At 55.1% G+C, this 25846-nt stretch overlaps 3 protein-coding genes across 4 annotated transcripts; 2 read left to right on the top strand and 1 right to left on the bottom strand.

Annotated features, from left to right (window-relative positions):
• The first annotated feature begins 655 nt into the window (after nt 1-655).
• Nucleotides 656-9458, top strand: CYP2F1 (cytochrome P450 family 2 subfamily F member 1). The gene is made up of 9 exons (XM_077131786.1): nt 656-832; nt 926-1088; nt 2976-3125; nt 5604-5764; nt 6061-6237; nt 6671-6812; nt 7490-7677; nt 8200-8341; nt 9277-9458. The coding sequence occupies exons 1-9, from the start codon at nt 662-664 to the stop codon at nt 9456-9458; spliced, it is 1476 nt and encodes a 491-aa protein (XP_076987901.1). The 5' UTR covers nt 656-661.
• Nucleotides 9459-12855: 3397 nt separating this feature from the next.
• LOC143658355 (cytochrome P450 2F2-like) lies at nt 12856-16231 on the top strand. Its single transcript, XM_077130470.1, has 9 exons — nt 12856-13035; nt 13624-13786; nt 14224-14373; nt 14528-14688; nt 14897-15073; nt 15160-15298; nt 15395-15582; nt 15760-15901; nt 15981-16231. The coding sequence occupies exons 1-9, from the start codon at nt 12856-12858 to the stop codon at nt 16160-16162; spliced, it is 1482 nt and encodes a 493-aa protein (XP_076986585.1). The 3' UTR covers nt 16163-16231.
• A 48-nt stretch (nt 16232-16279) lies between these two features.
• Nucleotides 16280-25440, bottom strand: EGLN2 (egl-9 family hypoxia inducible factor 2). 2 transcript variants are annotated; one of them, XM_077131787.1, is made up of 6 exons: nt 25342-25440; nt 23287-24350; nt 18021-18140; nt 17461-17597; nt 17185-17252; nt 16280-16923 (listed from the first exon to the last, which is right to left on the bottom strand). In XM_077131787.1, the coding sequence occupies exons 2-6, from the start codon at nt 24112-24114 to the stop codon at nt 16868-16870; spliced, it is 1209 nt and encodes a 402-aa protein (XP_076987902.1). In that variant the 5' UTR covers nt 24115-24350; nt 25342-25440; the 3' UTR covers nt 16280-16867. The 2 variants fall into 2 exon arrangements, with proteins under 2 accessions (XP_076987902.1, XP_076987903.1); XM_077131788.1 differs by lacking the exon at nt 25342-25440 and adding an exon at nt 24933-25168.
• Nucleotides 25441-25846: the final 406 nt, after the last annotated feature.

A 25846-nucleotide genomic window follows, 5' to 3' on the forward strand; every position in this document is an offset into this window, starting at 1 on the left:
AGACCATTTAAGAGCAGCCTTCCAGGCACATCCAGAACTGCGAGGCACATATGTGGAGTGCTAGGCGGGTCTGCTCCAGAACACACCTCAGCTGCCCCAGAAGCTCAGCAGGTAAAGGGCCCAGGGTAGGGAGGTTACAGGAGACAAGGGGGTGACCCTCAGCAGATCGCATCACGGGCTCCATCTCTGTCTCTAGGGCTGGCTTTGCATCGCCCTTGCCCTCTCCTCTGAGGGTTCTAAGGGACATTCTGGACTCTGCTCACTCACCCGATAAGTATTTCCAGAGCTCCCAGCCCACTGGCTTCTCCGCACTGGTGGGTCACTCAGTGGGTGGCATCCATTCTGGAGCATGAGCCCTTGATTCGGAACCCTTGACTCTTTTCTCTCCCTCTTTCTGCTATTCTGAAACCTCTCCATCTCAGCCTCTCTTGGTCTTGGTCTCAGCATGTCTCTAACTTGCTTTATCTTATCTCATTCTTTCTCTGATTCATTCTCTCTCTCTCCACACCCCCACCCCTCCCCTCCCTTCTTCTCTCCATTTGCCCCTATTTCTGGGGCCTGGAGAAGGAGGGCAGGAAGATAAGGAGTGAAGGGATCTCGGCCCCCTGCCAGCCCTGCCCTCTCCCACTTCGTCCCGCAGACACTTGCAGCTGCCTTCACCATGGACATTTTGAGTGTGGCCATCTTGCTCCTGCTCCTGGTTCTCACTTGTCTGATCCTGACCCTCAGCTCGAAGGGCAAGGGCCGGCTGCCCCCAGGACCCAGACCCCTCCCATTCCTGGGAAACCTGCTGCAGCTCGGCACTCAAGACATGCTGACTTCCCTCACCAAGGTGCTAGGTCCTTGGCTTGGGTGAAGGGTGAGGGACAAGAGGTACAGCCCCCTGGTCCTAGGTCCCCCTGTGACCTCTGTCCTTCTACTGCAGCTGAGCAAGGAGTATGGCTCTGTATATACGGTGCACCTGGGTCCCAGGCGGGTGGTGGTCCTCAGCGGGTACCAAGCCGTGAAGGAGGCCCTCGTGGACCAGGGGGAGGAGTTCAGTGGCCGTGGCGCCTACCCTGTGTTTTTCAACTTCACCAAGGGCAATGGTAAGCCTGAGCCCCAGCTCCTCCTTCACTGTAACCATTTCCTCACTGAGTGACGGGATGAGGGTGGGCGACTGTTCTTCCAATTTTAGTGACACCCAAGGCCCCCGACCTCACTGATAACATCAGATGGGATGTAGCCGGATAGTCCTAGCCGAGGGGTGAAATCCATCCCACCTTCCCCCCTTCCCAACCCCATCGCCATCTTGAATTAAACCTTTCATATCAGTCCCATCGCCATTCAATTCTGACCCCATTCTCATCCCAATCCCCCTTTCTTTCCAGCCTCATCACCAACTTTTATGTCAATCAAGTAGCCAGATTACCTGGCCAAAGGCCCCACTGTTCATCTCAGTCTGATCCCAATCCCCGTCAACTCTACCCTCATGTTTCAGTTTTCGCCTCAACACCGTCCCCAACCACAACCCTGACTTACATCTCACTTCCATTCCCATTATAAACCCTCTCTCAATCCCCATTGTAAACTTCGTTATCAACCCCATCCTAATCCCTTTTGTCAAACTGAACCCCACTGCCACTTCCTGCCCCCCAGCCCCAGCCCAATCTTCTATCCCAATCATCTATTCAAGTTGCCAGTCCTCGTTTCCCATTTTCAACATCAGTCCCACAACCATCCCAAAGCCAACCCCATCATATCTCCCCAAACTCAATCTCAACCCTAACCTCACAGTCCGTCTCATTCTACCGCACTCTATCCCCATCACCAGTCTCAACCCCAATTTATCATCAATCCCATAATCCCCCAATCCTCTATTGTCATCTGCATCCCCAACTGAAACCCAACACCATCCCCACCCACCCAGCAACTTGTATCATTAACTCCAAATCTCTCCCATCTCAAACCCCTAATCCAACTCTCCCTCTCAACAGGAGCTCCAAACCATTGCCCAATATCCTCTCCTCATTGGGCTTACAAATCACCTTGTTTGTGGTTTTCAAACTTTTCTTTTAAATATCAATTTCCTGTTATTCAAAGGAAATCAATCTGATGAGGTCCAAAAAAAATTGCTACAAACAAACAAAAGATAGCTGCTCTGGTTGAAAAGGAGGTCCTGATGTCTGCATCCCAGACTATCTTCTCTCCCTAAAGAATTCTAGGGCTTCCTCTGATGCCTTTAGATGGGCCCCAGCTGCCCCAGGATTTGGCAGCAGAGAACTCTGATAAAATATCACTTATTGTGTATTAAGTGCACTTTGCACCCCTTATGATCTCACGCATCAGCTACACCTGATGCTCGGAGACAGAGAGGGGGCATTTCAGAAAGTCACCTTGCCACTTTCACAGAAAACATCTGAAAAAATATATCATGTGTTATTCAAAATAGCCACCATCCAATTATTCAATACACAGCACAGAGGGTAACAGCAGCAGTCTGCCTTGGGCAAGCCCTGGATAACTGTGTATCCTTGGGCAAGTCACCTTCCCTCTCTGATCCTCAGTCTGCTACATTGAAAATACTGTCATAAGGAGTTAATGAGATAATGTATGCAATACAAGGAAATGCATTATACTTCTCTTTTTCTTTGACATTTAGTTCTCTACTAGGTTCAGGGGAAATGGAGACATATCCAAGAATTTATCCTATTGTAACTCCCACTCCAGTGAAAGACATAGCCCCATCACCAAACAATGACAGCCCAAAGTGATCAGGCTGGGATGAGGGGCTCCCAGGGTCCTATGGAAGCTCAAAGGAGGCACCTGACCCAGCCTGGAGGGCCAGGGAGGACTTTATGGAAGAAATGGGGCCAAAGAGGTGGGAATTTCCAAACTGTCTGTCTCTCTCCTGTTCAGGAAAGGGGACTCAGAGGGCAGAGGTCTTGGACATGGGTTATGGGTTGAGCTGGCCCCATCCTCTTCTGTCTCCCCAGGCATTGTCTTCTCCAATGGGGACCGGTGGAAGGTCTTGAGGAGGTTCTCTGTGCAGATTCTGCGGAACTTTGGCATGGGGAAGAGAAGCATTGAGGAGCGGATTCTGGAAGAAGGCAGCTTCCTGCTGGCGGAGCTGCGGAAAACTGGAGGTCAGAATCCCTGAGTGCAGTCCACACCTTCTAATCCATGCCTGTCCTCCTCAGTGGTCAGGACCACCGGGTACCACGGCGCGGGTGGGCACTCACACCTCCCTGAGGTCCTTCACTTAGATCACAGTAAGAATGGCACCCCTAAGGCAGACCAGCCTGTGGGGCTCTTTCCTTGAGGTACAGTGGCTGGCTATGTTATGTAGTGGCAGCACGATGGTGGCGTCCCATCATCCACGTGGTATTTTGAGCCCAGCTTGTGTAATCGGGGCAATGCTGCTGCTGCTGCTGATGATGATGATGATGCATTAAGAACTCATCACGTGTGGGGCCCTGTGCAAGCACGTTTTCGTACACTGACCTGGGAACAATCCATTTTGCAGATGAGGAAATGGAGGCACAAAGAGGTTAAGTAACTGGTTTGAAGTAACAAAGCTAGCAGGTGGAGCCAAGATTTAAATCCACATCTAACCGGCACTAAAGTCCACCCTCAGCACACTCAAGCCCCTTCACTGAGTGCTCACCAGATCCCAGGCACCACGCTCACCTCTTCGTGTGTGCTGACTAGTTTTCTCCTCGCAGCAACCCTAGGAAGTGGGAGTTTTTACAGGGGACGGAGCTAAGTCCCAGAGAGGTTGAGTCACGTGCCCAACGCCACACAGCCAGAAAGTGGCAGAGCTGGGATACAAACCCAGGCCAAAGCTTCCAACCCGTGAAAATAAGTAAACAAAAGTAGACAATGCTTATGTAATATGCCAAGCACTGTTCCAAGAGTTCTGTGTTTCTCAACTCCTTGAAAAATCACCCAGACCTAAGAAGTAGGTACTATTATAAGGCACATTTTATAGGAGAGGAAACTGTGGCACCTCTAGAGGTTATCAGCCCTCTGCCCTGATCTCCAAATATTGTTGGCTTTGGCGGGGGGGGGTGGGGGGTGGGGGAGTGTCAAATGAAATTGTTTGTATCAAACGACATAATATACATGAAAACATAATGGTCTGTATTTGTTTCCTATTGCAGCTAAAACAAACTGCCATAAACTTAACGACTTAAAACAACACCAAGTTATTCACATACAGTTCTGTTGTCCCTGCGTGTCAGGGAGTCTAAAATGGGTCAGCAAGGCTGCATTTCTTCTGGAGGCTCTAGAAGGGAATCCATTTCTTTGCCTTGCTCAGACCTTGACTTTTCCAGCTTCTATAGACCACGTCCGTTCCTTGGCTCATGGCTCCATATCCCATCTCCCAAACCAGCAACATAGCACCCTCCAATTTCTCTCTTTCTCTGCTTCCATCATTACATCACCCTTTTCTTACTCTGCCCCTCCCACCTCCCACTTACATGAATCCTTGTGATTACACTGGACCCACTAGGACAATCCAGGGCAATCTCCCCATTTCAAGACCCTTAACATAATCACATCTGCAAAGTCCTTTTTAGAATACTAGGTAACATAGTCACAGGGTCTGGGGATTAGGATGTGGACATGTTTGGGGGGCCATTATTCAGCCACCCCAACCCCCCCACCCCCCTGGTTTAGAACAGGCTCACAATGGGCCAGGCACTCAGCTAAGCACTTCCCAACCACAGAGTCCTTATAACAGGCCTAGGAGGGGAAGCTATCATCAAGTCCATTTTACAGATGAGAAAATTGAGAATCAGAGAAGGTCACACCGAGACTAAGAGGCCAAGCCGGGATTCAAAATATGTTTTCCTAATTACAGAGCTGGTTTTGCAGGCTGGGCTATTGGCACTTGCCCAATGAGTTGAAATGTATTGTTTTGGTATTGTTTTTCTGTGGTCTATTCATTCGTTGGACTACCAAGTATTGCTGTGAGTTATTGTTGAGTGAGCTTATAGTGTTGTGAGGCACTGCATATGGTATTGCATGTGTGTTGTCCAGTGTGTGTTGCTGTAAATTGTTAGCATGCCATCTGTTCACTGCCTTGCAATGTTGTGTGTTCTATCCTGTCTACTAGATTGCTGTGTATTTTCGCTGTGTGTTGTAGGATGATGTCTCTCTATGCTGGTATTATATGTCAGTGTACTATGTATTGTGTTACCATGTCAGGAGGTTTGGGGCCTGGCTGTTAGTTACTGAATGTTGTTGTGTGGTGCCATGTATGTGGACATAATCGCTGTGTTTTGTTGCAATATGTTGCTATGCATGCTACAATGCCTGATGATTGTCATGTGTTGTTGTGCTGTGTGCTGTGTGTTGTGTTGCCAAGAATAGTGTCTGTTGTTGGCTACTGTTGGTGTTCATGTTGCAGTGGGGCGTTGTGAGTTCTAGGCTGCCAGTTGTGTGACTAAAACCATTTGGAGTGCTGTTAGGCTGCGTGTTGGGCAGGCACGGGTGTGTGTTCTGTGCGGGCGAGCTCACGCTGTTACACTTGGGTTGGGTGCTGTGCTATCTAGTGTTGTTACTGCCTGGTGCCTGCAGTGTGGAAACCTCCCAGCCTCCCCGCCCCTCACCCTCAGGTGAGCCCTTCGACCCCACGTTTGTGCTGAGCCGCTCTGTGTCCAATATCATCTGCTCGGTGATCTTTGGAAGCCGCTTTGACTATGAGGATGAGCGTCTGCTCACCATTATCAGCATCATCAACGACAATTTCCAAATCATGAGCAGCCCCTGGGGCGAGGTGGGTGGGGAAACTGTTGGGGGGGGAGCCTAGAGGGTCCAGGGACAGAGAAGAAATGACGGGTGGGGAACAGGGACTGGGATTTGTGCTGCCTGATCCCAACCCTTTCTGCCTGGTCCAGCCCCAGCCTACATGGGCCCCACCCCCACCCCCAATTCCTCAGCCTCGACCTCCCTAGAGCTGGCTTCCTCTCAAGACTTCACCCCACCCATCTGATCCCCCCCTGTTCCCAACTTGCCCCGCCCCACCTTGCCTGCTCCTCCTAACCCCCACCTCCGGCCCTGCCCCATGCCCAGATGTACAACCTCTTCCCAAGTGTCCTGGACTGGGTGCCGGGGCCACACAGGCGCCTCTTCCAGAACTTCGGGCGCATGAAGGACCTCATCGCCTGCAGCGTCCGCAACCACCAGGCCTCTATCAACCCCAGCTCTCCCCGAGACTTTATCGATTGCTTCCTCACCAAGATGGCACAGGTAAGCCTTTCTTGGAAGTCCCACCTCCGGTCTGACCCGAGGCCCTCCTGCTGCCCCGGCCTCAAGACAACATCGATCCTGGGTTGGGTGGGTTGTGGAAAGGTTTCTCCAACTCAGGAGGTGAGGCTGGAACACTTGGCCCCGCTGAGCTGAGCCTAGAGTTACTCAAGGCACTGCCAATTAACAGCTCGTTAAGAAATCGTTAAGCCTTTGTCCAAGATGTTAACTGTGGCCCAAGCGACAGAGGTTTTCCATACTCTGCCCTTCTGCTCTCCCCTGGCTCGGCCAGGGAAGGAAAGAGAGACACCGGAGGTACTGAACTGGCAAGTGGGAGCAGGCCTGCAGGTCTGGGGAGAAGGGGTCCAACCCGCAGTTAGGGTCGAGGCAGGCTCTAAGTGCCCTGGCTCGAATCCCCACCCCTCCATCGCCGCAGGAGAAGCAGGACCCCCTGAGCCACTTCTACATGGATACCCTGCTGATGACCACACATAACCTGGTTTTCGGTGGCACCGAGACCGTGGGCACCACGCTACGACACGCCTTCCTCGCGCTCATGAAGTACCCAGAAGTGCAAGGTGGGCGAGCCACCAGACCTGCCGCAGGATCCACCCACACAGCCCCGCCCCACGGACGAACCCCGCCCACATATTCCCACCTCTCCACCCCTCCCACCAACGAGGACCCCTCCCACCCCGCCTCTCCTCCCCCACCCCCAGTTTACCTGATGTCCGAGCCTAGCGCTGACACCTGGGTCCCCAGCCAAGACCACCGAGGCTGACCCCACCCTCATGGCCTGCGCGGTCCACGCAGCGTGCCTGGCCCCCGACCTTGCCTGCTTCGCCGCCCACCTCTGACCCGCCCACACAGCTGCCTCCACGACTCCATCTCCCCAAACCCACCTCTCTGCCCATCCCTGAACCCCGCCGGTCTCCAGGACATTGCCCAGGGTTCCACAGGGCGCAGGCCTGATCTCCTGCACAGCCCACCCACTCCAACCAGTGTACAGTGGCGGGTCCTCTAACCCCCACCCGCAATTCCTCCGGAGCCCTGGCTTCCAGCATTCCCCCCCAAGCCCCGCCCCTTCCACACCTGCGCCTCTGACCCCACCTTCCAGCTAAGCCTCGCGTGCCATGAGCTGAGACGTGTTGGCTGGACCCCTCCCACACGCACGCAACACACACACGCACACGCAACCCTTCCTGGCCCAGTCGCCCCGGGTGACACCCTGGATTGCGTACCCGCCCCCCACCAGCTCGCGTCCAAGAGGAGATCGACCGCGTGGTGGGGCGCACGCGGCTGCCCGCGCTGGAGGACCGGCCCGCCATGCCCTACACAGACGCAGTGATCCACGAGGTGCAGCGCTTCGCCGACGTCATCCCCATGAGCTTGCCGCACCGTGTCACCCGGGACACGGCCTTCCGCGGCTTCCTGCTACCCAAGGTGCGCTGGACACCCGGCCCCTAAGAAGTGGCACCCCAGGCCAGCGAAGTTCCAGGGCGGTAGCAATCCACGTCCCTGGCCTTAGCAACCGGCATCCTGAGCCCTAACAACGGGAATCTGAGGCCCCTGACTTCAGACCCCATCCCTTAGCATAGTGGGCCCGACTCTGTCCTGAATCCCTTCCCCACGACAGGTCCCCTTCCTAAGACTCCTCTCTGGAAGCCCCCGGGGTCTGGAACTTCATCCTGGGGATCCTCTGCACCCCAACAGTTCTCAGAGCCCTCTCCATTTCCAGAAGCTCCCAGTCTGTGCCCACAAGAGGGCGTGTCTCAGACCCCAGCCACACAGCCTCCAGGAGCCATCACTTGGAAGCCCAGACCTGCACACACATTTCCTGGACCGCTGATTGGGTCCCACGCCTCACCCCCAACCCCCAGACCAAGGCCCCAGGGCCCCAGCCTGTAGAACGAAGTCCCTAGTTCGGTATAGCCCTTCTGCGCCACTGACCCCTCCTCCACGCAGGGCACAGACGTGATCACCCTTCTCAACACCGTCCACTACGACCCCAGCCAGTTCCGGACGCCCCAAGAATTCAACCCAGAACATTTTCTGAATGACAATCGGTCCTTCAAGAAGAGCCCTGCCTTCATGCCCTTCTCAGCCGGTGAGGCGGGGTGGGGGGTAGAGTCAGAGTCTTTCCCATATTTCTACCTACATTCCCCAGTCCCCATTCCGCTCCCCAAACCCTCTCCCTTCATCCCACCACTTCCAGCTTTGGATGCCCAAGGACACGCACCCCTCCCCCAACTCCGCTCTATAGGCAAATGATGACTAAAATCCCTTGGCAGAGAGGCGGGAGCGGGATAATGATGAACTTGGAAGTGGCCTCTCCACTCAATGGTGCAGTTGAAGTGGTTCCAGGTTTCTTTGGCTTTCATTTTTCCCTGGCTAAAAAAAAAAAAAGAGCAAACTTCTAGTTTACTCAGTAGCATAAAAAAAGGGGGGGGGGAGAATGATTGGTAACTTGCCACATTGACTGCTTCATGTCAAGTGATGCCTTCTGCACCCCCAGACCTCCCCCCCCCCCCGCTGTGCCACCTCCAAACTGGGTGACCTCGAATATACTACTTCACCTCTCTGGGCCTCAATTGCCATCTACAAAATGAAGATAATAATAATAATAATGAAGATAATAATAATCTTGAAATTATGAGAACTAAATTAACTAATCCTATCCTTACAGGGTACATTATATTCTCACTGCTTTCCTTGGTAAACCACAACAATCTCATGAGGCACTATTATCACCCCTATTTAAATATCCAGAAACCGAGGCCCAGAGGAATTAAGTGGTTTGTCCAAGATCCCGGAACCAGTAGATGTAGGACCAGGATTCCAACGCAAGCAGTCGCAATTTTATCAGCCAGGTCATTCTGCTCCGGTCATTTACAGCATCCTTTCCAGACTTTTAGATGGGTGGGTGTATGACGTCCCCAACCGTGACCCACACATGTGTTCCTCTGAGAATTGGAGGGAAGGGATTGAGAACCCACTATCCCATCTCAGCCAACGCTGCTCCCCTTCCCTCCCACTTCGCAGGGCGCCGACTGTGCCTGGGTGAGTCGCTGGCGCGCATGGAGCTCTTCCTCTTCCTCACCGCCATCCTGCAGAGCTTCTCGCTGCAGCCGCTGGGGGCGCCCGAGGACATCGACCTGACCCCGCTCAGCTCCGGGCTGGGCAATCTGCCGCGGCCCTTCCAGTTGTGCCTGCGCGAGCGCTGACGCCCCGTGCGGCCCCGGCCTTTCCCGATTCGCCCGCGTGAGCCATGAGGCCCGCCCCGAGGGCTGGCTCCGTCCCTCTTCTGGTTCCACGGTCTGCTCCAGCCCGCGCTGTCACACGCTTCCCGGCACCATCTGCCTTCCACATGTCCAGCCTAACCCCTTCCATCTTTATCCGGTCTGCACCCTCAGCAGCAAAGACAGGGAGAGGGGAGTTACGCCTCGTTTTACCCAGAGAACCTGTTCTACGATGCGCCCCTTTTCTGGGCTTTTTGTATCATTTCTTAGTAAATTATCTTTATAATAGATTCAAACTTGCCTTGGGCTGAATTTGGGGGACAAGGGTGAGGGGATAGTGTCCCATGGGACAGAGAGAAGAGAGGAGATGCAGAGCTATGACCCCTTCCACCGTCAGCTCCGATGGGAGAAATTGTTTCCAGGAGGCAGGCTGGAAGGGAAAGGCTGTGAGGTTCTGAACAGTGAGGCAGAGACAGAGAAAAAGACCACAGGCCAGAGAGGGAAAGAACAGAGACAGTCTGGGAGAGATGGAAACTGCTATGCAAAAACAGATCTAAGCAGAGGATGTGTGAGACGGATAACCATCACTGATACTGACAGAATGCTTCTGCATGCCACAGACAGTCCTAAGTGCTGTATACACTGCCTTGTTTAATCCTTCTTCAAGGCACAGCAGCATCGTCATTACATTTTTACAGAGGAGCAAAAGGAGGCTCAGACCGGTGAAGGGACTTGCCCAAGATGGCACAACCAGAAAGGGGCAGGGTCGGGGCCTGAACCCAGAGCCTCTGGCTTCAGACACTAAGCACCTAACCACCCCCTTTTAGCCTCCCGAGTCAGACCCAGAGGGAGGGACAGAGACAGACACTGCCAGAGACAGAGGAAAGCAGAGCTACAGAGGCTGAGAGTTGGGGAAAATGGAAGAGGAAAGAGACAGAATCGACCAGAAAAAGACAATGAATCGGGAAAGACAAAAAGGAGGATGAGTCACTCCCCAAGATGCCCCACCCCTCTTGCTGGACTGCAATTCCTCCCTTTGGGGCAGGGACCTCCCAATCTGGGGCCACCCCGACATCCTGCTGACAGGACATTTTTCCCCCACTGGGGGAGCCAGGGACCTGAGAAGCCCTGCCCTGAACCGGGTATCCCAGGGCCAGTCAAAAGCTGAAACATGCTTTGCTGAGCAAGGGTCAGCCAGGGTGAGGTTTATAGGCACTCGGCATGTAGGGCGTTGGCTCCTTAATCCCTGTACTGTTCCCACCACAGGCGGACCACCGAGCCTGCCTGAGGGCCCAGCCACAGAGATGCGGGAGGGAGGGAGAAAGAACAATGGAGGGACAGCAAACAGAAACACACAGCGAGGCTGGAAAAGAGACACAGAGATGGGGAGAGATGGAAACATACATAGAGACAGCCGAGAGAGATCCTGAAAAACAAAGACTTGGAGTGAGACAGAGAGAAAGACGATGGAAGAGAAAAAGGAAGAGATAGAGAGGCCCAGAAAGAGGGAAGACAAGAGATTTAAAAAAAAAAAAAAAGAAATCAAGAGACAAAGTTAAAGAGATCTGAGAGAAAAATTAAAAAGGGAGACAGGGAAAGAGGGCTCAAAAGGTAAAAAACAGAGACAGAGAGGAAGAGAAGCAGTCACAGGAGTTCAGCGAAAAACAGACTAAGGAACAGAGAGAAATGGAGTCTGAGTTAAAGAGAAACCGAGAAAGAAATAGGGTCAAAAAGAGCTATGCATTCAATCATTCAACGGCTATTTATGAGCACCTACTGAGGTGAACCAACAGACAAGGGAAAAGAGCCAGGAGTTGAAGAGAAAGCCAGAGACTCTAATAGAGAGGCTCCATCAGACTCCGACACAGTCAGGGGTAGGGGGCTGCACCCCACTGTGCCCCGCTAGTGGTGGGGTCAGGGCCTCTGAGCAGGGACCCTGCCCCACAATCCCTGCAAGTCATCAGGTTCCTGCACAGAAAGGCTGATAGGAAGGGAGAGCATGCTAGAGATAGAGATGGATGGTGAAACTAAGGCTCAGACAAACTGGGAGGCAAGATGGAGATAGTGAGAGGAAGTCTAACAGAAATGATAGAGAGGCAGGGAGGCAAGCCAGGGAGATTAAGGTAAAGAAAGAAGCTGGGAGTTACAGAAAGACAGGCTGAGAAGAGGGAAAAACAGAAAACAGACATGAACAGAGGCAGACAGCAAAACAGAGATGAAAAGAGAAAGGTAGGAAGAAAGAGATGAACAAAGAGACAGAAAAACACAGAGATTGTGAGGAAGACACCAAGATAGAAACACATATATCAAGAAAGAGAGAGACAGAGACACTGAGAAATACCTCCAGGGACAAACCCAGCCTCAGACTCCATCTGACCCTCTACCCTCACTCCAGGCCTGGGTCGTGTGCCAGGCACCTGGTGGAAGGCTGGACCAGGCAAGGGAAGGATGGGCAGAAGGGAGGGCAAGCCACTTTCCAGAGCAGTCTGTCCCAAGTACTCACTCAGCCCCACACCCTGCCCTGGTCCACCCAGGCCTAGGTCCACCCCCTCCAGCCCACACCCCCAGGTCAGGGCAGAGGGGTTGGGAGGTGAGATATAAATTTGTCTTCATGGCCTGGCCTCAGATGAAGGTGCCTGTTGAGTAGATGCAGCAGCATGAGCACAGGTCATTAGGGGGCACCTAGAAGCTGGCGACTCAGGGATAGAGATATCAAGAATTCAGTGCAGGGCATAAGCACAGTGGCATAGAGGGGCATGACATGTGGGGAGCACCTGCAATCCACAGGGATAGGCTGGTGGGCACCGGGAGACCAGGGGATGTGAGTATCTGGAGACAGACACAGTATACAGGATTCAGATGGTGAAGGGCATGGAACTGACAAGGGTTCAGGTGTAACCCCCTAGGAATCAGAAACTCAGGGGACAGAAATTCAGACTGTGGGGCACAATGCCAGGAAGTGTTTTTCAGAAGTTAGGTGTATTTAGGAATCAGAAGTAGAGGGTACCACGTTCAGGGGCCACAGATTCAGCAGTGGCCAAAGGATTCATGAGAGCATACCCACAGGCCAGGGAAAATGGGCCCAAAGGTGCTAGGGCCTCAGGAGGGTGCACCTGCTGCTCAGGTATAATGATATGAAATGCTAGCACCTGGAAGTTGCCAAAGATGCAGGCTGAGGCAGGCACAAAAAAAGCCAGGGGGAGCCAGACACCGCTGTGCTAGAGCTGGGGGGGTGGGGTGGAGACCTGGGGTTGGGAAGTCTGTGGAAGGAGCAATGCTGACAGCCACCCCTCCCATGTTGGGTCTCCACCCCTTCTCCACCCAAGACCCCATGGGCATCAAATAGAGGTGAAGAGATGCAGGCATGCAGCGAACGGGCACAATGAGTGTGGGCATAGTAGCGCTGCTCCTGCTGCTCCTGGTGCTGGCACTGGTATGGTGGAACTGGAGTGCACCCAGCCTGCAGATGCAGGGCACCCTACCCCCCGGGCCTACGCCGCTCCCACTGCTAGGGAATTTGCTGCAGCTGGAGTCCAGACGCCTGGATCGTGCACTGATGGAGGTAGCACTGACAATGAGGGGACAGAATTCTGGATTCGTGGAGGTGGGAGAGGGAGTTAGAACTCCTTGTTCCCTGAACGAAGACAGAACTGAAGGCTCAGAGCCTGTGGGTGCTGAGCAAGGATGAGTCTGGACTCCTGAGCTCAGGGGTGGGGGAAGGAAACTGGGGACCTGGATCCCTGGGTCCGGAGGGTAGAGGAGACTAGGAAGTTAGGCGTCCGAGAATGATGGGCTCCTGGTTTTAGGGGATTCTTGCTTGAGGCCCCAATCCCTGAGATCCTTAGAGAAGAGAAGCCTGGGTAGGGAATTCAGGTCCTGAAGTATGGGGGGCAGAGATCTGGACTCCAGGTTCAAGGGAGAACAGTACTGAGGACCTGCACACCTCGGATGTAGAGAGCTAGGACCTGGACTCCTGGGTCTGAGGGAGGAGGGACCTGAGACCGGGATTCTTGGGCCTGAGGGAGGAATGGGGCTGGAGGCCTGGATTCCTGGATCTGAGGGAAGAGGGGCTGGGGAGGGGCTCGAGGGTTCCCATGGAGTAGGGCGTCAGAGGCCCACCCCGGGGCCCACTGAGCGCCTGCTCCCGTAGCTGTCTGGCCGCTGGGGTCCAGTGTTCACGGTGTGGCTGGGCCAGCGCCCTGCGGTGGTGCTGTGCGGCTACGCAGCACTGCGGGACGCATTAGTGCTGCAGGCGGAAGCCTTCTCCGGCCGCGGGGCCATGGCCGTCTTCGAACGCTTCACACGCGGAAACGGTGAGGCTCGGGCGGCGGAAGCGACGGCCTGGGAGGCTTGCGAAGAGGTCACGGAGGTGCAGACCAGAAACTGTAGGCCTGGAATAGCCAAGCCTGAGAGCGAAGGCCGGCTGAGGGAGTGGGCGGAGCCAAAGGGGTGGGGCTGGTGATCGTGCAGCCAATAGGTAAGAAGATCCGAACAGTCCAAGCCAAAGAGATAAAGCAGTGGTCAGGGGTCGGGACCAGCCAAGCGGGACCAATGTGTGGATAGGGCCGAAGACAATCCATAGGCGAAAAAGGCGGGTCAAGGAGTAAAAGGCCGGGGAGGCAACCAGAACGTCCATAAAGGAGAGGAGACAAGGATGAGAGTTGGAGGATCGGGAAGGGGTATGGCTAGAGACCGGGCGACCCCTCGGTGGGCGTGGCCGCCCGTCCCCGCCCCCTCCTCTCTCCTGCAGGAATCGTGTTTTCCAACGGGCCGCGCTGGCAGACGCTGCGCAATTTTGCACTCGGAGCTTTGAAAGAGTTCGGTTTGGGTATGCGGACCATCGAAGAGCGCGTCCTAGAGGAGGCGACTTGTCTGCTTAACGAATTCCAAGCCACCATTGGTGCGACTCGGTCGGGAAAACTGAGGGCCGGGTGGTGCCTAACGGGCTGCCAGGAAGGGGCCGCGGGAAGGGGGTTGGGTGGAACGAATTCAAGCCCAAAAACTGGCGGGGAACAGAGCCACAAAATGGTGACCCCTTCTACCCCCATCCCCAGGAACCCCGTTCGACCCCAGGAGGCTGCTAGATAATGCTGTATCCAATGTTATTTGTTCCGTCGTTTTCGGGAACCGCTACGGCTACGAGGACCCGGAGTTCCTGAGGCTCCTGGACCTCTTCAATGACAACTTTCGCATCATGAGTTCCAGATGGGGCGAGGTGATAAGGACTGGCCCCAATCTCTCCCTTGTGTGTCCAACCTTACGCCAGACCCAGACTGCACAGACCTGCCTATATTGGATCATGAGACAGTATTAGAATCTTGGAAGACTTCTAAACCCTAGAACATCAAAGTCCTGATCCAATCTGCTCGTAGGGAAATTAAGGCTGAGTAGTGTTAAGTCTTACTGAGAGCCTGTCTCCGCAGATGTACAACATTTTCCCCTCCCTCCTGGACTGGTTGCCAGGACCACACCACCGAATCTTCCGAAACTTCGCTGAGCTGCGTGTCTTCATCTGTAAACAAATCCAGCAGCACCAGCAGACGCGTCAGCCCGGAGAGCCCCGCGATTTCATCGACTGCTTTCTTGACCAGATGGATAAGGTGCGCCCCCTACTGCTGCCTAAAACCTCCACGCCGATTGCCAGCAGGTGCTCGACCAAGGCAGTGCTGGGCTCCTTGCTCCGCAGGAACAAGGCCCAGACAGCCATTTCCAGGAGGAGACGTTGGTGATGACAACCCACAACCTTTTCTTTGGCGGTACCGAGACTACGAGCACCACCCTGTGTCATGGACTCCTCATTTTGCTTAAGTACCCAGAGGTGGCAGGTCTGAGGGCTGGGGATGCCAGGGATGAGGGGCTAGAGCTTGGGGGATGGTTGTGGGTCCCAAGCGAGCATGGCTTACATCCTCTGCCGGCCCCAGAGAAAGTGCAGGCGGAGCTGGACGCTGTGATAGGTCGCACCCGCATCCCGAGCCTGGCAGACCGCAGGCACCTGCCTTACACTAATGCCGTGCTGCACGAGATCCAGCGCTTCACCAGCGTCCTGCCGCTAGGATTACCACGTGCCCTCACTTGCGACACCCACCTACGTGGCCACTTCCTGCCCAAGGTGCCTGGAGATTCTGCAATGGAGCTGGGGAGCATGAGTCCCTATTAGCCAAGATCAGTGCTGAGAGCCACAGGTGGCCCTAGAGAGGGAAGAAAACCCTTTAGAGAGGGTCCTTGCAGGGATGAGGCATGCCTGCTTGCCAAATCTGCTGGTAAACTGAGTTGCCTGTCCCCCTAGGGAACCTTGGTGATCCCCCTACTTGTGTCGGCGCACAGGGACCACACCCAATTCAAGGACCCGGATTGCTTCAACCCCACCAACTTCCTGAACTACGAGGGTGACTTCCAGAGCAACAATGCCTTCATGCCCTTTGCCCCAGGTCCGGGCTGAGGAGGGAGGGAACCAGCCTGTACAGGCCTGAGGTGGGGGGTGCTCACCGTAGACCCCTGTGTCCCCAGGAAAGCGGATGTGCCTGGGTGCAGGCCTGGCCCGCTCAGAGATCTTCCTCTTCCTAACTACCATCCTGCAGCGGTTCCGCCTGCTCCCTGTGGGGAGCCCTGCCAACATCAACCTCACCCCACAGTGCACTGGCCTGGGCAACATCCCCCCAGCCTTCCAGCTTCGCCTGGTGGCCCGCTGAGGTCAGGCCCCATCACCCTCAGCTCACTGGCCCCAGGCCTCCTTAAACCCTTGGTCAATAAAAGCCCTGAACTGCAGGTGAAGGGTCTCCTTACCAAGAGGGAGTGGGAGTCAGGTGTGTGCGGCTCTGAGGTAAACTTTTATTTCTTGGCTGACAGGACTTCCACATTCATGCCCCTCCCAGCACCTCTTACCCTGCCCAAGCAGCGGCAGCCCAGTCCGAAAGGTGCCATGGCCAAAGGGGTTGGGGAGTCACTTCACATTCCAGGCTGAAAGAGTGGGGGGCTTACGGAACACCCCTCCACAAACCTTTGCCAGCAAGAGGCCATGGCTCACCCAACCCCAAATCCTGCATCCTGGTAAGAGGTGGCAGTGCCTTCTCCCATCTATCCACACCTGATGGGGGTACAACCAGACAGAGCCCCCCCAGCTCCAGTAATGATAACCCTCAATGCTGGCCCCTGCCCAGGTCAAAACCCCAGCCCCACCCCCCATCACGGGGCAGCAGAGGTCTCCCTAACTCCTTGGTCCTCAATGACGGATAGAGCCCTTGACACCAGGCAGGACAGAGGCAAAGGCGGAAGCAGCAGCGGTGGCGGGGAAGAGCAGGCACCTGAGACGGGTGGGCTGCCAGCCCAGCAGTATGAGGCCTGGGGCTCTCCCGAAGTCAGGCAGGCTGTCTGTCCAGGCAACTGTCAAGTGGCCATTAGGTGGGTGTAGTCGGCTGTGATACGGGCACTTGGACACCTTTCTGTCCTAATGCTGGAAGCAAGAGGAGAGCAAGAGATTATGAGTCATCAGAGAGGGAGCAAAGTGGCAGGGAAAACCAAGAAAGATGGGTAGAAAACCAAGAGATGGGGCTCCTACTGGGGGTGCAAGGAAAGTGGGCCATTTAGGGAAGGTAGGCAGAAATGAGGAAGAGGAATTTAACAAGAAACTGAGATGCCAGGTGAGGTGGCTTGAGGCCTGGTTAAGTATGTGGAAGAGGAAGGACTTGAATCAGGGTAGCTGGGAAGCCGGTACCTAGCTGATACTTGTCTTTGGCCGCTGCCCTTTCCTTGGCATCAAAATACCAGACGGTGATGGCATACCTGCAGACCAAAACAGCCCCCCCCCGGGGGGGGACAGTTGGAGATCATTTTTCTACCACCCCAGTTACCATATCCATACTGACATTTAAGCCCACCCTTCCAACCCTGGTTCTGTCTCCATCTAGGCCCCTTCTCAGGCCTCTTCACTATCCCCTTCTAGAGGTATGATCAGAGTTTGCAGGGCGGGGGCAGCACCTGTGAATCATACCTGGTGGCATAGGCTGGCTTCACCTCATGGGGGTTCCGCCGGTCAGACCAGAAAATAAGCAGTCGATCAAAGAGCGGCTCAATGTTGGCAACCACAGGCCGGCCCTCAGGAAAGATCTGTAGCAGGCCACCATGCACCTGGGGGCAAGCCAGAGGATGGGGCAGGAGGCCAGAGCTCACCTCCCATCCCCCAGAAGCCCACCAGGGGGTGTGAAGTCAGCACACATCACTCCCTCCCACCACCTAGGCTGATGTCCTTCAAAATGAATGATAGCCCAGAGTCTGTATCACCATGAAGATAGTCAGGAAGCTACTCAAGAAGACATGAAATTGGAAGCACATTACAAAACTGGGCAGGGCTGGGGCAGATGGCACCATTCCCCGAGAGGGGGAGTTCCCACCCAAGTCAGCTAGAAAGGAGGTGCCATTTCCCAGGAAGTTTGTAGACCGTGCTACCCTCCAATCGTTGAGAAAAGGAACCCTACCATCTGAGCTGGAATTTGAAAATGGAGCAGATACATATACCACCCACCTCCCCCACCTCCACTCCCTGCACCCTACCTTGATGTCCCAGTTCTGATTCAGGTAATAGATACAGGTGATGCAGCGCCCGTCGCCGTGGGGATTGTCAACGTGCCTCACATACCCCAGCCCATTGCCGGGGTAACACGCCACCATGGCCTGGCAGAGACGGAGGGGGGTGTGTTTACTGGGGCTAGGTGGGGACATCTTTGGGGAACAGCCCTTGCTCTCACCCCTCCCCACTCCTTGTTTCTCCCCAGACTCCATGACTGTCCCCAGCTCCAGGGGCTCCAGCACAGAAAACTTTCTCCTTTTTCAGCCAAACCTCTATCCCCAAGCCCATCAGAAATTAGGTCCTGGTCAATGCCCACCCCAGGCCTCATCCCTCCCCACCCCCACCCCCACATGGACCTAGCACCCAGATATTCCAATCTGCCTCCGCCATTTCATGGAGTAAAACCATTTTAAATATTTTCACATGTGCAGACATCAGGGGTTCTCTCGCTTGGCTGCAAAGTGGAATCACTGGGGAGCTTTGAGGCCGATGCCAGGACCCACCTCAGGGGTACTTATGTACTTGGTCTGACATCGGGCCTGGAATGTTAAAAGGCTCCCTGTTTAATCCCAATGTGCAGCAGTGTTTGGGAACTATTGCCCCTGACCACAAAGACTCCCTGCTAAAGAAATCATGAGCAGGAGTCAAACACTAGCATGTGAGCAGTACCTGGGACTAAAACCCAACTCCAAGGATAACATGCTGGGTGGCCCTAGGCAGTTCCATCATCTGAATGGGTCTCAACTGCCTCAACTTAAAATGGGGCTATTAAATACCTTCTGTAATGCAATAGCATTAAACCCTTGGTGGTTCCTGACTCCCACTTAGACGCCACAAGGTAACAGCCCTGGTCTAACCTGGCCAAAGTTATAACTCACTCCAGTCCTTGGCTTCTATACAGGTCGGGCCACAGAGTCCTTGCCTCCTGCCCGGAGGCAGGAGGCCTGGGCCATGCCTACCTAGGCCCACCTAGGCTGGGCCTATTTCCTCATCAAGGAGATAACAGAAAGGTGAAGCTGACAGAAAGGTAGTTGTGATGAGGCAAACAGCCCCAGCCATCCCTACAGATCTAACTCCTGAGTTCAAATCCCAGTGCTGTCACATGAGCTGTGTGACGTTGGGCAGGTGGCTTAAAGTCAGGAGGACCACCAGTGAGGTTCCTCATTCATGAAATAGAGCTGACAGCTACTTCTCAGGTTTGTTTTGTTTTTTTTTCCTGGGGCACTGGCCAGCAATCATACCCTGATCTCCTGCATGGCATGCATGCTTTCTACCAATGAACCACCATGCATCCTCCTCTCAAGCTATTGTAGAAAAGATACCATCAGGGAAGGCACCCAGCATGGCAACTGCCATGTAATGAAGAGCCTAAACACAGGCTGAATTAAAAAAAATAATAAAATTAAATTAAAAAAAACACACACAAAGGCCACCGCCCAAAACCATGGGTGAGGGCTGGATGAAGCCATGGGCAAATAGGGGAAAGGCATGACAGCCCTTCTGTCAGCCTCTCCCCAGCTAGGGACCATCTGCCTTGATCCCTCAACACAGACAGACTCTGTGGGCTACAGCTCCTCAAGAATGCTCAGCTATACCTGAGCCCAGCAAGACAGCCCCTAGATAAACTTCAAGACAAAACAGATCTGTGGCTGCTGCCAAAACTGTTTATCCTCAGCCTCTTCCCAGGACTTCTCTTCATTAAAATATTGCACCTCATCCATCTCAGCCCATGCCCTGTGAACTAGTCTGTTTTTAACAGTATAGAGCTGCCCAATCTAAGGCCACCCAGCAGGTGGGGTGCCAAGTTGCTCTCTGACAGCACAAGGGCACAACTGGTGAGAAGGCCCCTAGGAAGATGCTGCCCCCCTGCCACCTCCACCTTCCTCTTTCAGGAGGGAAAACCTTTTTTGCACTGCTCCCTCTGTGCAGATGGGGCACAGCTCTGAACAACCATCTCCCTGGGAGAAAAGTGTGGCACTGGCTATAGCCTAGGTGGCCAGGCATCAGTGAATCACTGATTACGGATGGTGAGCCCTCCCTGGTTAGCAATCCAAGCTGAGATAATGCTGGTTGTGCACATGAAGGGTAGGGGGAATGGTCAGTGCCTTCCCCACTGCAACCTCTCCACAGAACCCCCAACAATCCACCCCCATGTGACAGCCGAAGACCCTTTTCTCCAAATCTCCGGGCTCCCCTGGCAACCACACACACAAAAAATACAAATTCCCCACCACCACCTTCAAGGCCTTGAGTGACTGGCCTCTACCACCTTGCTCTGCACTAGCCTCAAGGGCTTCCTGTCCCCCATCTTCATGCCTCTGCACCTGCCAGTCCCTCTCCCAGGAAGTCTTCCCTCTAGCCTTCCGTGTCCCTTGTTGGTGAGGCCTCAAGTCAATGGGCACAGCTTACCAGAGCCTTTCCTTCAGCACTTCTGCTGAAGTAATGAGCTGGTTTTCCACTCCCTTCATCTCTATGTGAAATCACCACAAGTACTTGTTTACTTAGAACTGCTCTGTAAGTCAGCCCCACGGAAACCCCTGGGGCACGTCTATCTCCTGTGGTATCATTGAGTCCCCAGGTGTTCAGGCAGGGTCTGCTCTGCATACTGAAAATACTCCTCTGGGTCCCAGGGTTTAAATCCCACCCTCTCCTCTGTCCTGTGCTATTACATAGGGTCTCCAATCATGCAAGCAGGACCCACTCTACAGACCAGCATGGAAGGGGGTACAGGATGGGTGCCCAAAGGCACAGAAAAAAGAACCTGTCCTTAAGACCTCAAATTTCCCTCACATACACACATTCAGGGAAGCAACTATTTCATGCTCCCCCAGTCCCAACCCAGGAAAGCCTTAGACTTAAGAGACAACAGTCAGAAAACAGAAAATTTGGGAGAGGGGGCACTGGTGGCATGATCAACTCCAAACTTGGCTGTTTCAGAAAAGTGGGCAGCTAGGATCAGAGCAGGCGACTAGAGTGTTAAAGGCTGTGGGTTACAAACTACCAGTAGCTCTCCCCCAGCACACACCTCTCCCCCCACGTATGTACGAAGTTGGGGGCTGGGCCAATAAAACTAGGCCTCACCTCCAAGCTATTCTTAAAAAGGTGAAAGAAAAACAGGGGGGCCCTCCTGGGGATCCCAGGGTAGTTCTTGATGCCAGTGGAAGTCGACCCTCTCTCGCCTGCAGGGCAACTAAGCAGAAGAACCAGGGAGAGGAGGGAAGGTAAAAAGACACCAAATGATGGAAGGGCAGGTTGCTGCACCTCCCCTACCCACCCTGGCTACTGCCAGTCAGCACCCCACAGTGTCTTACCACCCCTGCAGCACAGGGAGGGAGCCTGGAGTTACTGTTTGACTGGGGCAGAGAAGTCAATGGGAGATAATCCAGTGACCACACTGCCTCTCCCCTCCCTTCTCCTGTCCAGCCCAGCCTGTTCTCACCTTCCCAGGGCAATAAGGGTCACCTAGAACCAAAAAGTCCTAACAACCTCCCCTAGTCCTACCCCTATCCCCAACATCTAAGGTGGGGGCTGGAAGCACGAAAATGGAGGAAACCTGCTCCCTCTACCCTCTCAAGTTTCCCTCCTAAAACTGCCACAGACTAACTGGGGACTTAACCTGGTTTTCCTACCCTGGTGATGAGCAAATGAGAAAGGAAAGCCCAAAGCAGCATTCTGCCCAGGCCACTAGGCTCTTCAGGTCCACCCACCCCACTCCCAACTTCCTCCCCCAAGGGCAGTGGCCCAGGGCGAAGGTGCTGAGCACCCTGTGGCCAAGGAGGCCCACACCCGGGGAGGAGCTGGCTCTCCAACTATTAAATAACCGGAGGGAGAGGGAAGTAGGACAAGTTCCAGCTGGGGTGGGGAGGAAACAGGCCTCTGCCTGGGGGAGCCCTGGTCCCGGTGGCCTGAGAGGGAAGCCGCCCAGAGGCAAAAGCCAAGATGGGATCAGAGGGGGAGGAGGGGACATGAGGGGGTGGCCTCCCACCCTCAGGGCAGAGGCTGGCCCTGCTATCAGGGAGGCCTCGCTGGTGCTCAGCAGTGGGCTCTCCCTTCAGGCTTCATACAAACAACGCCAAGCCTCGGACTCAAGGCCAGGATCCCCCCACCCCCACCCCACGCTTCCATGAAGAGAATTCTCGTGTCAGCAGGCCGGAAGGCCTAAAGACCATTGTTTTGCACAAGGCTCCTGACCCCAGGTTCTTGAATGGGCAGCTTGAGGCCCAGGAGACCCTAGCAACTGCCCAGAAATTCCAATCAAAGGAACATTTCTCTTAAGAGAGGGTCTGTGGCTTCCGGCAGATTCTCAAAAGAGCCTGGGTTCCAAAAAAAGATTAAGAACTATTACTGTAAAACAAGAAAAGAGGACTGAGAAAGAGACATGGAGCAGAGGACCAAGAATACAGACACAATGGACAGGAAGGACACAAGGACTGATGGAGCCTGAATAGACCAGAGACAGACAAGAACGAAGCAAGGAACAGAGGGGACTAAACGGAGAGAAAAGATGAGCAGGAAGGAACAGGAAAGCGGGGGGGGGTATGCCCTCCACCTCAGCCAGCACAGGGCTGCCCAGGGCCACCCCCAGGAAGTTGTCCTTAACCTAGTGGCCACAGCACAGCATGCAGGGCACAGCGCAGTCCAGCGCCTCTGCCCAGCACTCACCTCACTGCTACAGCCTGTGCAACCCTCCCCCTCCACTTCCTGGTTCTCCTGCCCAGGAGAGATAGGAATGGACAGATCAGAGACAAATGTGGGGCAGGATGGAATAGACAGGCCAGCATAAGAGGGATGGATGGAAGAAACGGGGGACACAGAAGGACAAGGGCAGAGACAGAGAGATGCCAATGCCAATGGACACACTGAGGCAGACAATTCTTGGCCTGGAATCCATAACTGAATATCTGGGGGCCGAGAACTTCACCTGGGCCCAAGCACAGGTATGTGGTTCAGAAAGACCCCTGCTCTCGCCACGTTCTTCAAGAGGATACCCAGCAAATTCTAGAACCATTATAACTCCATCCGTAAACCCCTGGTTTACAGATATGCAAACTGAATCCTGAAGGGAGAAAGATGCACAGGGAGAAAGAACACAGACCCTCAAAGACCCCACAAGTGAGAGCCCACACTAACAAGCCCTCCATTGGAGCTTCCTCAAGCCTTTTGTGATCCCTCAAGCCTTTTTCCAAACCCATTCTTGATCAGAGTGCTGAATATCTGACAAAAGCGGCTCTGAAGCCACTAGAGTCTCACCTTTGTGCGCCCATTGATGACGTAGCCACCCAGCCGCCCTGCACAGTGCCGGATCACCGCATCCACGTGGGCCATGAGGGCACCAATGCTTCGGCAGCCTGGTTCGTGACCTTCCACCCAGGCAATCTGGTCCCCACGGATGCTACGAGGCGGGATAGCCCGCTGGCTTACTAGCTGCCCATCTCGCAGGCGCCCACCTCGCTTCAGGGCCTCCACCTCAGCCAGCACATGGCTCCCCAGCGCCGCCCCCAGGAAACTGTCCTTGACACAGATGCCATAGTACCGCATGCAGGGCACAACATAGTCCAAGGCCAGCCGCTCAGATGCGGTGGGCAGTGTTTCCTCCCTCAGTCTGGCACTTGCTTCACCACTACTACTGCAGCAGCCCAGACCACTTTCTCCCTCTGTCTCCTGGTTCTCCTGCCTGGCCCAGGGCCGCTTGCTGGGTGCAGGGGCATCCCCACCATCCTCTGCCCATTTCCGTTTTGGGGCCTCAGGCCGGGCACCCTGGGCTGCCAGTCGCTGGCACCCCTTGGTGACCAGCGCTGCAGCACCTTCACTCTGCAGTGGCCGCAGCTCACCACCATCTTGCCCGCCAAAGCCCTCACACACAGGGCTGGCAGTGGAGGAAGTGACTGTGGCCCTGGAGGTCCCACTCCCTGCCGAGGCCTCGCCAAGTGCTCCTGGACAATGGTAGGATGGTAGCAGGGAACAGGGCAGGTAACTCTCCACCCCCATCCTGGCCCGGCCAGGCTCCAAAGGCTCTGACACAGACTCCAACTGAGGGAGAGCCTGACTCAGGGCCTGCGGCTGGCACAGGCTGTCCATGGCAGCAGCGTCTTCATCCCCTGGGCATGGAGGGCACTGCCTGGGCCCATGGTGCCACCCTCCTCCGCCTCCTCCTCCTCCACTCGATGTAGCTTGGGGCCGGGGCAGCCGGGCCTGGTGTGGGGCAGGATAAGGCAGGGCAGGCAGTAGGGGCTCTTCTCATGCCCTGGGGGTGCTTGCTGGTCCCCAAGTCCTCTGCTGTCCCTAGGGGCTTGGGAGGGGACACATCAGGGTGGCTGGAGGGAGAGAGAGAGAGAGATGTGAGAGAGGCTAGAGTCAGGTAGGCTAGGATAGGGGGCTGGGGAGATGACAGGGGTAGTAGGGAGGAAGGAGGCCAGGACAGACTTAGACACAGAAACCCCCAAGACCTGAGACCAAGACAACTCTGTTCCTAACAAACAAGCAGTATAGTGGAGAGAGGAGTTGGAAAAGAGCAACTGAGAAGTTGACCCAGAGACAGAGGACTATGGCGGGGGGGGGGGGGGGGGCGGCATGAGAATGACTGTCCTAAGACAGACAGACAGAGAAATGAGAGGAAACCTGAAAAGAGGAATGGTGGAGGAATGGGGAGTGAGAAGACTGGAAACAAACAGCCTCAGGATCTGTCTAGGGGTTCCAGAGAGATACAGACGGCAAGCAGGAGTCCACCGACACAGGGAATGGGGGGTCCAGAGACGGACAATGGGAATGGGAGGGGGGATTGCAGAGAGAAAAACAAACAGGAGGAAAGCTTAGGGTAGGGCCTGAGACAGCCAGACGGAACCGGGAAGGGGTGGAGAGGTCGCCTGAGCACAACGGCCTGCTGAGGGCTGACATACATCCAATCGGAAAGGAGGTCCTGGAAAAGACAGACTGACGGAAAGGAGCCTCGGGAAGAAGGTCCATGGAGACAAGGAGAAGGGCGTTGGGGCCCGGAGCCCCTCTGGACGCAGCAGGCGGCGGGGACAGGGCTGAGGGGCGCTCGGACTCCGTGCCCCAATCCTTGCCCCTCCGACTGGCGCGCTCCCCGCTCCCACCCCCAATCCCCAACGGCCGGCACCCAAAGAGGCCCGTGCGCTCCTGCCCCACGCCCCACGCCCCACCCCCACCCCCCAGGCCCACCGCGAGGGCCCGGGTCCGCGACGGCATGGAGCGCCGCGCGCCCCCACATGCCGCCTGGCTCGCGCCCGCGTTCCAGATCCAGCTTTTTATGCTCCCGGCGTTCTTCCCTCCCCGCGTTCTCCTCACCGAGCTTTTTCCTCCGGCCCCGGCGTCGCCGTTTGTGCCAGCCGCCCTGCGCCGCACAGCGCGCCATACCCCGCCCCCACCACCAGCGACGCTCCGCCCCCGCCTCGCCCAGTGGGCACGTGACCGCGCCCGAGCGCACGGGAGGGCGCGTGCGCAGGCGCGAGGTGCCTGGAGCGGGATGAGGAAATTGCGAACACCCCCACGAGAAAAGGGAATTGCGCCCGTCGCGGATCCAAGGTTCATTTGCATCCTGAGCCCCGCCTCTTTTACGCGGCAGCCGGAACGAAGTTAAGAAGGGCAGGATCAGGGAGAGGGCGTTTCTGTGCTCGTTATGCAAATCAAGGTAGGAGGGAAATGCAAATAATCACGGGACAACCCCACCCCCTCTGAGCGGAGAACGCTGCGGAATGACAAACGGCTTGGCCGGGGCATGGCATGTCACTTACATGGACAGTCCGCTTTCTTAAAGCCCAAGAATACGTGAAAAATTGAGAAATGTCTGCGC

This window comes from Tamandua tetradactyla, chromosome 16 (genome assembly GCF_023851605.1).
Source record: "Tamandua tetradactyla isolate mTamTet1 chromosome 16, mTamTet1.pri, whole genome shotgun sequence".
NCBI classification, from domain to species: Eukaryota; Metazoa; Chordata; class Mammalia; order Pilosa; family Myrmecophagidae; genus Tamandua; species Tamandua tetradactyla.